Source organism: Anticarsia gemmatalis, chromosome 15, assembly GCF_050436995.1.
Source record: "Anticarsia gemmatalis isolate Benzon Research Colony breed Stoneville strain chromosome 15, ilAntGemm2 primary, whole genome shotgun sequence".
Taxonomy (NCBI): Eukaryota; Metazoa; Arthropoda; class Insecta; order Lepidoptera; family Erebidae; genus Anticarsia; species Anticarsia gemmatalis.
In genome coordinates, this window is record NC_134759.1 from 7,285,148 (window position 1) to 7,299,601 (window position 14,454).

Genomic DNA, 14,454 nt, shown 5'->3' on the forward strand with positions numbered 1-14,454 from the left:
TAAACTGCCGTTTTCACTCAGGAATAAACAAACAACAAAAAATACCATTTGTTTAAAAAGTAACGATTGATTTATAAGCGCCGCGTTCTTTATTTAAAACTGTTGTAAAAAAGTTTCGTCATCTTAACGGCTTGTAAATTTCCATTTGGAACTTTACCAGCGATTTTCCTCAGGCCATTTCGTCTTTTCGTCCCACAAAAGAATCTTTTGTGTAGTTTTTTGTTCATAAAGTTACTGGGAATTGCCAATTTGCTTTACTGACTTTTATCCTAGCTAAGCTGTCCTCTTAAAAAAAAAGGAAATTGAAATTCGATTCTTATTTCCTTTTTCAAAAAATGACAATTCGAACAAAAAAATGTTCTATTTTCATGGAATCGAAGTTATCTAAGTTTATTACTCTTTATTAGTTTTTGTAACAATTTGCTTTGCAAGCTGTAAACAAAGCAACATATTACATAACAATTTAACGAAAAATCTCTTGAGACAGAACGTGGGCTATCTATCATCGATCCAGACAAACTGCAATCTAATAATATCTGGCTGGATTTCAAGACTCATGCTGCAATAAAATATTATTTTATGTGAAGTTCTTATTTCAAACTAAAACCATTTCAAGATTACTTTTATACTTGTCGTGATAAATTTACGTGCAGTTTTATAATATTCCATTTTATGAAAGTTGGTTCTAAAATATTTAGTGCAAAATAATATTCAACAATAAAACTTTTTGAGCGAATTTTTAGGTAAGTGTTTACGCCTATCAATACTTTAAACTAATGTTTTATAAAATCAGTGTCTCAATATACGTTATAGAGGGAAGACGTGTTTCACTCAACCACACAACGTAGCAATCAATAGTGAACCTTATGCACCTATAAACATGGTCCAAACGAACCGGATTAATTGTTGATAACTGCGTCGCGAACCCGGCCGTGCGAATACAAAAGAACTGCATTCCAATAGATATGAATCATCTTGTTTACAAGTCATTAGTGAATATCGCTTTAATAAAACTATGAAGTTATAAAAACTGAGTGTTTGAAAGTGAATTATAACATCGTATTGACTGCATTTGTATGTGAATTTGGACTCAAAAAGTTTTGAAAATGACGTCACCAACCTCGGAACAGAGCAAGTATTTATCTACGTTAGAAGATGTAGCCAGTATGATTCAAAAGGCTCAAACTAACCTTAAGAAATGCCCAAAGCAGCGCTTAACAGAAGGTTATGTTAAAACAAGACTCAAATGTATCGAAGAATACTGGGAAACCTTCAAACAAGCTCACTATAACCTTACGAAGTGCACACCGAGGGAACAGAGAGGTGTTTTAACATATTTTCTTCACGAGGAATATTACACGTACGAGGACATGTATCTATGTTTACGGGGTGATTTAGTCGACCTTATATCAAGCCTGGAGTCGCAACAGAAGATGGCTGAGGCTGTAAACATGTCAACAACGTCACAAGGGGGTCAATTACCGTTTGCAAAGTTACCACGCATACAGATTCCGACGTTCTCAGGCAAATATGATGAGTGGCCTACGTTCAAGGATTTGTTTACTGCCCTAGTACATAACACTACCATAAGCGATGTGCAAAAACTACACTATCTGAAGACGAGCGTTTCTGGTGAGGCTGAAGCGTTATTAAGGCATATACAAATAACAGAAAACAACTATGCCCACGCGTGGAACCTATTACAAGCACGTTTTGGGAATAAGAAGATGATAGTGAATTCTCTTTTACGAAGACTATTTAGTCAGAAAAGAATTACAAATCAGACGGCTAACCACATTAAGGCTTTACTCGACACAACAATGGAATGTTTGAATAGCTTGAACAATATGAATGTTTGTACTGCCTCTTGGGATTCCTTAATAGTATTTCTAATATCACAGAAATTGGACCCAGAGTCGTTAAAGGAATGGGAAGAACAGGCCTATAAACAAAACAGTGATGAGCTGTCTACGTGGGACGAGTTAAGAAGATTTCTTGAGTCAAAGTTTCGAACGCTTGAGCTTGTCACACCGAATGCAAATTCTGTAAGAGAGAAGACACAAGGCCATAAATCATTTCACGTTGCGTTAAAGGATGACGCGCCCAAAAAGGCATCAACGCATAGCAGTGAACATTTACAACCTTTATGCGCTTATTGCAATGATAAACATTTCATCTATCATTGTAAAGAGTTTGCTAGTAAGCCGGTAGAAGAACGCTACGAACTTGTGAAGAAAAGCAATCTTTGTTTTAATTGTCTTGTTCCAAGCCATACAGTGTACAATTGTAAACAAAAGACGTCATGCCGAGTTTGCAGAAGAAAACACCATTCCCTTTTACATCGAAATAAAGAAACAAGTCAGTCAGAAGAAAAACAATCACAACTAGAACAACGAATCACAACCGCACACTTCTCAAGAGAACAACCCGGTCATCAAATATTGCTAGCCACAGCACAAATAGCAGTTAAAGCGAGTAACGGAAATACACACCTGCTTCGTGCTTTGATTGACCAGGGATCGGAGGCTTCACTGGTATCAGCAAGAGTAGTTGAACTGTTGCGATTGAAGAAGACATGCATCAACGGTGTCGTCTCTGGGATAGGAGAAGAATCTCAAATACCTATAAAACACTTAGTGGAACTAGCAGTTTCATCGCGCTTTGATAGCAACGAAGTATTTCGGACGAAGGCTTATGTCATGAAAACTTTGTCGAAAAGGTTACCTGCACAAACAATCACGATGAACTGGCCACAGCTTCAAACTATAAAATTAGCGGACCCTATGTACAACACGCCGAGTAGGATTGATATCTTGCTTGGTGCCGATGTCTTTAGTAAAATAATAGATGTTGGCTTGATGAGAATGCCAGATGGCATAGTGGCCCAAAATACATGTTTGGGGTGGATCCTCTCGGGTCAAAAGGAAGACTTATCATTGAGTAACGAACATAAGATTATCACACTACACGTTACAAGAATGATTTCAGAAGATGATAACATACTAAAAAGGTTTTGGGAAATAGAAACGGATTCGTACACCAAAAGGAGGATACTGACTAGAGAAGAAGAAGAATGTGAATCACAATACAAAAATACAACAGTCAGAGATGAAGACGGTAGATATATAGTGCAATTACCATTGAAACAAACGTTAGAAGAAACTATGCAAAACATTGGAGACACAAAACAAATGGCATTAAGGCGATTTCAACAATTAGAAAATAAATTTCAGAGAAATGAAGAGTTTAAAAGACAGTACAAAATGGTGATTGATGAGTATTTGGATATGGGACACCTACAAAAATGTGAGGACATAGATGAAGAAGCTAATTACTTACCACACCATGCCGTAATCAGAGATGATAAAGACACCACAAGGTTACGAGTCGTCTTCGATGCATCTGCTAAAGGCACAGGAGGCTGTTCACTCAATGACAACATGTTAGTAGGACCCATATTGCAACCTGATCTGCGTAGCCTTATAATTAATTGGAGAAAGCATAAGATTTGTGTGATAGGAGACATTGTCAAAATGTACCGAATGATAAGGGTTGCTGAAGAACATACAAAATTACAACACATAGTTTGGCGTAATGAAGTAAACGAAGACATATGTAGTTTCAGGTTGAAAAGAGTCACGTTCGGTACCGCTGCAGCTCCGTTTCTAGCTGTTAGAACACTCAACCAACTTTCTGATGATGAAGGTCAGCAATATCCAGAAGCTTCCGCTGCAATAAAGCATTGTTTTTATATGGATGATCTCATGGTTTCTCTTGAAGGAGTCGAAGAAGCTAAAAAACTGTGTAGTGATCTAAAGGTTATTCTTGAAAAGGGAGGATTTGTCATGCAAAAATGGTCAAGCAATTCAGAAGAAGTATTAGACTATCTACAAGCTAAAGAAAATACTACAGATACATTGGAAATAAAACTAGATAAAATAATTAAAATCTTAGGTGTGAAATGGGACAGAAAAGATGACACATTTAAAGTAACAGTTAACTTACCTGAATTGAGATATCCAATAACGAAAAGATCTATCCTCTCTGACGTTGCTCGCCTGTTCGATCCGTTTGGATGGTTATCGCCGGTAGTCATCGTAGCCAAGGTTATGATACAGAAACTGTGGCTTGGTAAGCTCGGATGGGATAGTGAAGTACCTGTAAATATCGCAGAAGAATGGATAAAATATAGAAAAGATCTATCTTACCTGCAAGCCATTGAAGTTCCACGTTGGTTTCATATCACTGCCCGATGCAAAGAAATCCAGATTCACGGTTTCTCAGATGCCTCATCAACTTCATATGCAGCTGTGACTTACCTCCGAGTAATTGATGAATATAACAAAGTCCATGTAGTCATGATAGCATGTCGCACAAAGGTAGCACCTGTAAAACAACTAACTATACCCAGATTAGAGTTGTGCGCCGCAGTATTGTTAGCTGATCTAATAAAGGACGTGGCCGATGTTTTGAAAATACCTGTGAACAATATTTATGCTTACACAGACTCAATGGTAGTCTTGTCATGGTTACAGTCTAGTCCCAATCGATGGCGCACTTTTGTAGGAAACAGGATCGCAGATATTCAAAGAAACCTGGAAGGTAATAGATGGAGTCACGTGACTACAACTGAAAACCCAGCAGATATAGCAACAAGAGGAGTTAAGGCAAAAGATTTGGCACACCTAGAAATGTGGTGGCAAGGTCCCAAATGGTTAACCAATCGAGAGATCATCAATTTAACAACAGACGTCCCTGCAACAGAGCTGGAAATGAAACTATCAGTTCACACCCATACTTACCAGAAAGATGCACCTCTGTGGGAAAGATTTTCAACCCTATCGAGAATGAAAAGAGTATTGGCTTATTGCAGAAGAGTTTTACACACGAGAAATAAGGAGCAATCAAAAGATCATTTAACTGTAGAAGAAATGGAGACAATTTTAGTAATATGCATAAAATATTATCAGAGTCTAGTTTATGCTAAAGAGATAGAAGATATTAAGAATAAAGGAAGGGTCAGTGCTAAGAGCTCACTTATTACATTAGCACCCTTTTTGGATGAAAGGGGTATTCTAAAAGTTGGTGGCAGATTACAAAATGCTATATTACCTGACACAACAAAATATCCTACAATAATACCAAAGGATGTTCACATTGCAAGGCTGTTAATTGCAGAAGCACACATCAGAACCTGTCATGGTGGCAATCTGATGATGATGAATTATCTTCGCAGTAAATATTGGATCATTGGCATGAAGTCCGCAGTAAGAAAATGTACTCGAACATGTAAAATTTGTATTATAGACAAGGCGAAGACGAATAATCAAATGATGGGACAACTACCAGCTGAGAGAGTAAATCCTTGCAGAGCTTTTCGTAACAGCGGCGTTGACTACGCGGGACCGGTACAGATAAGGACATCTAAGGGTCGAGGTCACCAGACCGTTAAAGGTTATATATGCCTCTTTGTCTGCATGTCCACCAAAGCACTACACTTAGAAGCTGTCACCGACCTTACAGCCCAAGGATTTATCGCCGCATTCAGACGATTCATTGCTCGAAGAGGACCGTGTCTTCACTTGTGGAGCGACAACGGCACCAACTTTGTTGGGGCCGCTAAGGAACTAAGAGAACTGTTTACTGCGGGACAAGCCAACATAACAAAGGAAATAGCTCAACTTTTGGCAAATGACGGCACGACTTGGCACTTTATTCCGCCGCGTATGCCAAACTATGGTGGTTTATGGGAGGCTGGAGTACAATCCGCCAAAAGACACCTGACCAGAATGAACCAAGGCATAAAACTAACTTATGAAGAAATGGCAACACTACTGGCTCAAATAGAGGCAAGTCTCAACTCGCGTCCACTTTGTCAACTTAGTGACACGTTTGAGACATTAACGCCGCTCACACCTGGACATTTCTTAGTGGGAGAACCGCTTATAAGTGTTCCAGATGTTGATTACAAAGAGGCGAAGATTAGTTTACTGACAAGATGGCAAATCATACAACAAATGACGCAAAACTTTTGGCGGCGATGGCAATCGGAATACCTTAACACTCTCCAGCAAAGATACAAATGGAAATCAAAGGTTCCTTCTCCAAGTCTTGGCGATATTGTAATAATTAAGGAGGATGATTTACCACCTAATAAATGGTTATTAGGTCGCATAAAGCTTCTCCATCCTGGAGCGGATAATTTGGTTCGCGTTGTTACTGTGCAATGTAAGGGAAATCACGAACTGAAGAGACCGTTGTCAAAACTTATATTCTTGCCTAAAGAGTAAATACAATATGTTGCACTTAAGTAAATTAAAGATTGCATGTGTCATTATATTAAAATTTGTTTAACACAATTAATTATAAACAAATTTTTGAATTATATACAGTCCACTGGTTCTAAATTGATGTTAAATTTTATGTTTATTGTTATAAAACAGTTTGTTTTGGTGGGCGGGATGTTTACGCCTATCAATACTTTAAACTAATGTTTTATAAAATCAGTGTCTCAATATACGTTATAGAGGGAAGACGTGTTTCACTCAACCACACAACGTAGCAATCAATAGTGAACCTTATGCACCTATAAACAGTAAGTTTGGAACATCTCATTAGAAAAACAGAATATTGTACACTAGACCCTTTTAAAAGTTTTAGTTAAACGCCTATTTTTATTATAATGGGCTCTTAATCGTTACTTTATTGAAATTGTTCACCTCTCTTACCCATCGAAACTTTTGCGACCAAAGTACAGGCTACGCTCTTGTGTGAAAATAACGATGAGCGGCGGTCGTTATGAAAATGGGAGACGACTTCATAAACTTTCAAAGCGTGTTGATGACACAAGTCTGAAAGTTGTCTAAAACGTGGATAAGTATGTGAAGCAATTAGATATAAGTAATCCCTACGTCGCAATCTTCGAATGAGAATGTATTTGTCTTCTAAAATTTGTATTCCAAGGTGTTTTATTGGGCTAGAAATCACGTTAGTAGAAAAATAATAAGTAGGCTGTACGGAAAATAAAAAGAAAAATACCAATTTACAAGTCTACAAATCAAGATGTTGTTATCGCCTACTGTTCCAGTCTTCCAGTACAATATTCTCAGCTCACGTAGATCGCATAAAATAAAACGACTCTTGGCTCTCATAAAGTAATAACGGGTAATCCGCGACGCGTGTGAGTGAAAGCTAAAATGTTTTTACTCTGTGCATATTTGGAGGCCGTGGAGAGCTTCAGGTGAATTACTTATGCTTTAGCTTGGCCCTGTAGCGGTTTTCATCGGGGGAAAATCTTCAAAAGATATTCAAATCCCTTGCGGATTTTGGTACGACCACCAACCTTAGCACGTTATAGTCCTCCGTGTCGTAACAAGCACATATTATATTTCAGCTGTTGTAGTTTTATCTTTCTATTTATGTACAGTCAGCTCCAAAAGTTGCTTACCAACTTTATATTTTCAAAACCTCTGTGTAATGTAACTTTAATAAATAACTGATCAAAATCAGATAGAATGAGTTAGAGTTAAACATTTCAATCAATGGCAAATGTTTTTTCAATGGAATAATGTGCACACTTCAGTATATAGGGTTACAAAAGATTGAGTCTGATTTTTGGAGCTGACTGTGTCTAGTTACTTGTTTTGTCAACTTCTGTTAGTAGTGTTTTATATGTACACAGTTCTCCCATTATCATTATGCATGATCAGAAAATATGGACTACTATGGCTATCGGCCCTTAAGCAGCTAGTTTTGTGTTAGATTCTAAAGAGATTCCCATTAAGGGGTATTCTTAGATATCGGGAAATGTAATTAAAGGCACGTGGAAGACTCGATCGTACGATAATGTGCCGCAAAAAATAATTTCTTTATTCTCCGTTTTTCTCAGAAATATGTTCCATCTCAAATGTAGCGAAGTAAAAGATATTATTCGGTATCGCAACAAATATTGGATCCCTTTGCAATGGTAATCAGCCAGCAATATGTCGGCCAATTGAATTCCGTTTTTATAACACGCTGTTTACTTACCAACCAACAGTATTATTCAATAAGGGAATACGGCTAATACGCAGATTTTTCTACCAAGGCATTGGGATATTCGAAGGTCATAGGGTAAGAAGATTAAGAATTACAGTCCATATTAATATGATTTCCATAGATAGATTTGCTCATCGTATATCCTGAGTTGTATATTGACAGATCTTTCATAAAAATGTGTTAGAATTCAACTGAAAATGCCATTTAATGTTAAAGAGTAGGTATAGTTATTGGTACTTGCCAAGTATGATGTACCTATATGAATATAATAACAACTTTTGAAGTCAATAGGTAAGTTTTTTGAGTGAACGAATTGATTTTTAACAACACAATTTGAATACGTAGTCGTGGAAGAGGTAACCTCCTTTAATTAATAAAACGTTCTCATGTTACACGATTAATTGCATGGTTTGAAAAAAAGGGAGGACATAGCAACGGGACACCAAAAGGGCTATAAAATGTTAAGGATAACGATGAGGGGATAAATTAATTACGAATAAAAAACTTACTCTCCTCCCGGGGCAGAATATTTCGTTGGTATGCAATTACAAACTTCTAGAATATTATTGAATAGATAAAGGTGAATTCAACCTGCCTTGCTTTTGCATCTGACATGCCGGTTTTTTTTTTCAAGAAGGTGTTAATATGTAACAAGCAAATTAAAAAAAACAACCGGCATTTAATTTTTTTGATGTCACCCAAAAGTAAAAGCCTCGCTTATTACGTAATTTTTAACATACTCCATAATTTGTTATTTTCTTGCAACAATTACGAAATTCACAGACATTTTAGCGGATAGACCTACTCTATGTTTCCTTATTGTATATTAGTTTTATTGTATCCAATAAGCCAGATGCAAACCAGAATGAAACTAACTAATGAACTGAGGTCTTATTAATCAGTGAACGCATATTTCACACGCATATATTGTGGCGGCAATTAGAGATTATTACTTACAATATTATTTAGTACACCCTCTCTTGGTTCAATAAAATTAAATGCAGCAAATGCCTGCATTTATACGACTCTTCACTACGATGCTCTACTTATTTCCGTATGGACAGCATGGACAGTCTTTTGAATATTTCGACTTTAGAGCTATATATAGAGCTTCGACTTGCACGAATTATCTAAATTTTAAATAAGAATCCTGTTTAGTTTTGAAGTAAAGTAGCCTTATCTAACAGGCCATCTTCAGTTGCATAAGCCTACGGGTCACTGATGTTCTAAATTCTAACTTTTGTATACTTCCACAAGCAGCAAATTTTGCTTAGTAGACTTTTTATAAAAGTTGCTGGACTATAGTTATATCACTATATATTTCTTGAACAGAGTCACGCGACAACTAGACATGATTTGATATCAGTACATTTAGTGCATATGTTTGTATAAACAAAAACGTTCCTTTGTATAGTGATAAGACGTATTTTCATTCTGATAGAAAACATATTACGGGTGTATAATTTAATTTAAGATACTGTTATCGTAATGTTACGTAAGTATTATTAATTTACCAGCTTTTATTTGATTTCTAAAAATTATACTACGATATTTATGTTATTTGTTAGGTTTATAGTAAAATTTAAGGTAGATATTCAAAACTAAGAAAATGTGTCTAATTTCTTTAAGGTGCATATAAAAATAAAGTTTTATAAAAACTATAAGCAGAGATTAGATATATTTTGCCTTATATTTTCTTGCCAAATTACAATATAAGTAAAAAATACCTGAGAAAGTTTTCCCAAGCCTTTTATTAAACAGTATTTTCAAGATTTTTTAACACATAATGATATCAATAACCGTTCATCCCCTCTTTAAACCACGATACTCGCTATCACGTACTATACCGACAAAAAATAACATTCTCATATATTTATAGCTCCCATCCTCGGTTTTATGTCAATAAAACGTGTTATTTCAATCTTATGCTCCGGTAAAGGAGGTTCTATGAAAAAGTTATAAGCTCAGTACATGAGACTCTATGTTCAGGGAAAATACATTTTTGATACGCCCGTGGAGTGTAACCACCTGTCTCTTGAAGATAAGGCTAGTTTCCAACGTAGACTTACGAAATAATTCGATTTACTACATATAAGACTATATTAAATTAAAAAGTAGATAATTTTTTTATTAATTTAGTACTTAGAAATACAGTTTAGACGCAATAAATCGTCGTCAATACATATTTCTTGGATTAATTTAAAGAAAAGGCAATACAACCCATAAATTCTTTCGTTTGATGTCAATAAATAATTTAATTACTAATACTGTATGTGTTTTGAACTGAATTAAGCGTGGTTTTTATGAATTCTACCTGAGTAAAGCGCAGCAATAAAACTCGCATTACTATTATGCTCTTTAATAAAATTTAATATTTAATTATTCCCTCCCCCATTGAAATTCACATTAAAAAATTATAGGGGCGGTGGAATACCACCCTTAGTCTGACATAATTTCGTTAGAATACGTAATCATCTCTTTAATGATTTTGTCCACACAGGTAAGCAGCTGAGCGTGAAATGTGACACATTATTATATGTATTGCACATAAAGTAACAGACACACATTGTAACGAAAACTGTTTTAGTTTCAGAGTTCCAGTTCAGTAAGTAGGTACCTAAGTAAATAAAGCCAAATTTAATTGGCCATACCCAAGAATATCTCATGAGACCGTTTGAAGATAAGAGGCATCAATTAACCTGAAATGTTACCTCGAGATCGGTCATAGGTTGCGTTTATGATTAGTGGTAATCTGCCGAGCGCAGTCCGTATGCCGCGCGCTCCGTCCGTCGGCGCATGATCGGGGATCGCGACTCGCCCGGCGCCAGTACCTCCACCGTCCTCGCACATAACACACGTGTCTCACTCTTCAATCACCCCAGCTCTATAATAATGACTGACATTGCCCCCAAAAATAAACGCGGGACCCCCGAAAATAAGTGAAGGGCGACAACCCTCCGTTCCCAAGTGATGGCCGTAGTACTCGCGACTGAAGTTTTAAATTATAGTGTTTGAGTTTTGTGAAACAGACTTTTACTGCGAAAAGTGATTACTGACACCTGCGAGATTTAACTGCATTAAAACTAATAAGGAAAAAATATACTTTTGGTAAAAATGAGGGACGACACCGAAGGATCGCTGGAAGAGCGCGTAGCCGCCTTCAAGAGTGATCCGGACAAACTTCGCCAAGCCAATGAGTTTGTAGACCAACTGATACAGCAAGCAAAGAAAGAGGCAGAACTAAAACAAAAAGAGAATGAAAGAAGTAAATTCGTAAGTATCAATGTATATTTATCCCCGTAAGGAAAAGAAATAAATGGAATTGATAGGGCGGTAAGTGTTAAAAGTGATGTAGTGCAACACTGGCTTCTTCCCAAATAGCAATGCTATATCATCAACTTAAGTATCTATCGAAACACATCACTTATTGCCGCCTATGTTTTTGCATGCATTTATATTTTTTTGATAAAACTTTACATTCACTTTTCATCCACCTAATTGATCGGGTTCTAACAATATTTTAGTTGACACGACTGCGTATTTCTATATTTTATGATATAAAATATACAAGTAATATATGAACTTTCAATTTACCATACAATATTGTGAAAGATAGACCATTGTTTTCCGATGCAAAGCTCGAGTTTCATAGGTGCAATAAATCTGAGTTTATGCAAATGTATTTCCTAGCGGAGAGGTTGAGATTTTTATCTCTTATCACTATTTTCATCCATGTCATGAAGATAATGTGGTTTTGGTAAAACTGTATTGATGTTTACGAGATTATGGTGAGCAATCGACTCATATTTTATCTGATAAAGAGTAATGTGAAGTAGCTATATGCAGCGAATTGGTGTTTGATCGATTATAGCGGCTCGACATTCTACAGTTGACGCTTTGGCAGGTCACCAATGAAATTAGGCAGCCACACGAAGTTGACTATTGATTAGATGGACTCTATGTACGAAGAGCTTTTAAATTTAATTGAAAGGTCAACAAAATAAAGAAAATAGAATGTTGAAATTCGTACTATCGAGCAGATGCATTTGATTTTAAATATTCATCTTTAAAGTCTCTTTGTAGTGAGTTTTCCCTCTTCGTAAATGTACCAATTATTTCTATCGCATCTATTATAGATTGTCTGAACAGTTTTCCTACATGTTTTTTTAATAGTTTGCGTGATATCTATCATTACGTACACAGCAGCGATTATTTTAGCATTAGCACATTTTTTCACATTGCAATTTAGAGCTGCTTCAAAATCAATTATAATCACTGGTTCATTTAACAACAAATATTCACTAAAGACTAATACGGATTTCTAGATTTTTTATAAATTGCGTGCTTTTGCATTGATTTGATATTATTACATACCACGTGTATAATAATCATATTTATTTTATTTTAATCATTGTTACAGGAACCTGATGCAGAACCTGGTAAGTTGCAACGCATTTTTTTTCTACTTTTCTATTTCATAAAACGGATTTTCCAGCCAGGTGCACTCAAAACTCATTATCTTATTAAACATCGTCCATAATTCCAATTCCTGGAATACCATTTTCTAATTAGAATTACGTAAACTTATAAGTATATCCGAGATGATACAAAGTGGAGGGTGTCGAGTTCAAACCCAAGGCACACACCTCTGGCCTTTTGAGATTATGAGCGTATTAAGAAATTAATAATGCCTTGCTTATCTGTTAAGGAAAACATCGTGACAGAACCTGTCTACGTCATAAGTTTATATGAACTCTCCAAGGAGTTTGAAGTTTGCCAAACTACCTTTGTCAGTGGGTAGATTCATCCTTCTCGAGTTTAACATTGAGGATTAGGCTATTTATCCTAAAGAGAACGAAGTTTTTATAGTTACAATAACGTAGGTCCCCTTTTTATCTACTTTTAAAATAGGCATCCTAAGAACTAGAAAATGAAAAGAATATTCATAATAACGTCATTCAAACAAACTCACTCCTGAATATAGGACAATTTTGCATTTGCCCTGGATTTTTACTGAGTCTTTTGCTAACTAAATCTATACATGACATGTTCCCATTTTGCTGACGTCAGGCTATCACTATTCTAGCTCACGGATTTAATCAAATTTTGACTCTTTCTTTATTACTTCGTCTAACAAAATATACTACCGAAGCCTCAAAAACTTATTTTCGAGATCATGGATAAAAACAAGAGCGTACTTTTTTTACACCGTTATTGTTTCGTCACTTTTACCAAGTGTATAGATATGGTTAGAGATGCACGAACGTTATGACGTGACAATTGGGTGACAGTAACACTCCATAAACTGTCACGGTAACATAAGTCACCACAGTGCGAGTTAGCTCTTGGGCTACACATATTTGGTTCGGCATTAGCCGACCGAGCTCGGCGGCAAAACCGAATATGTGTTGATGAAACTGAGGCCGAACAAGAGAGTAGAGTCGATTTTGTTGTTTGATAAATATTGCCGAGCCGAATATATTGTGAAGCATAGCAAGCCTTATTGTCGCTAACAGTCTACAGGAAAATAATGTTACCTTCACATAATAAGTCACGCGACTGAGTTGTAGATTCAAGACATGGTTGAGACAGCCCTGGCCGTTTAGTATTCAGAATGAGACTATCGCTGAATGAAAATGTCAAGGATTTGTATAATAATAACGTAAGAAAACAAAACATTTTTTTGATTTATTGCAGGAAATATTTCCTTGGATACTGGAATGGAAGAAAATTGTTACCTGCGGGACTATTTATTTAGCAACGGTTAGAATTTAATGGTCGGCTCTTAAGAACATTTGTCTTAGTCAACATATTAAAGTTATTGAAGTTCAAAATATAATTTGTAGTGTTAAATTTACCAGTATTTTGGGAAATGGAGGCTTGTCCATACGTACTTGAACGTTGACGTTTAAGGATTCTTTAGTTACCTATTACATTATCCATTCTAGTAAAAACGCTTTATTTATAAAATAGCCAGGTACTCACCGTTAATAATAATATGTCTAGTTAATTATAAAACAACAGTTTTCTGTTCTCTGGTAAACAAACACAAGTCCTTCTAAATGTCCATTCAGCCGTAGCAAAACCTCTCATGGCAATATCCTTTGCAATCTGATCCATTGGCGAAGTGATTGTCACATTATTCCGCCGAGATTGTTCAATTTAAGGAAAAGACCCGATTTATCAATGTCTTTAACTTACTGTTTAATGTATTAACACCGAATTGAATAAATAGATAAGGAGCTCGTGACTAAGTAACAACTGCCGCACGGCTCGATCTCTGATGTTAAGCTACGCTTGCCGAGGTTTATCTGTTGATGGGGGACCATATTATACGAACCGTTTGCTGCGTGTCTCGGAAAGCACGTTAAATTGTGGGACCTGGTTGTAATTTATAAAGATTTTTGCCGGTCGTTA

General features: G+C 36.1%; 2 protein-coding genes across 2 annotated transcripts in view; both read left to right on the forward strand.

The window, feature by feature from the left end:
* Positions 1-1,106: 1,106 nt before the first annotated feature.
* On the forward strand, positions 1,107-6,290 carry LOC142979059 (uncharacterized). Its single transcript, XM_076123819.1, has one exon. The coding sequence runs from the start codon at positions 1,107-1,109 to the stop codon at positions 6,288-6,290; it is 5,184 nt and encodes a 1,727-aa protein (XP_075979934.1).
* Positions 6,291-10,800: 4,510 nt separating this feature from the next.
* Positions 10,801-14,454, forward strand: part of LOC142978877 (uncharacterized) — a 54,145-nt gene continuing 50,491 nt past the window's right edge. Inside the window, exons 1-2 of the mRNA XM_076123482.1 lie at positions 10,801-11,310; positions 12,458-12,476. Coding sequence (XP_075979597.1) covers positions 11,152-11,310; positions 12,458-12,476 — 178 coding nt within the window. The 5' untranslated portion in view covers positions 10,801-11,151. The remainder of the gene's footprint in view (positions 11,311-12,457; positions 12,477-14,454) is intronic.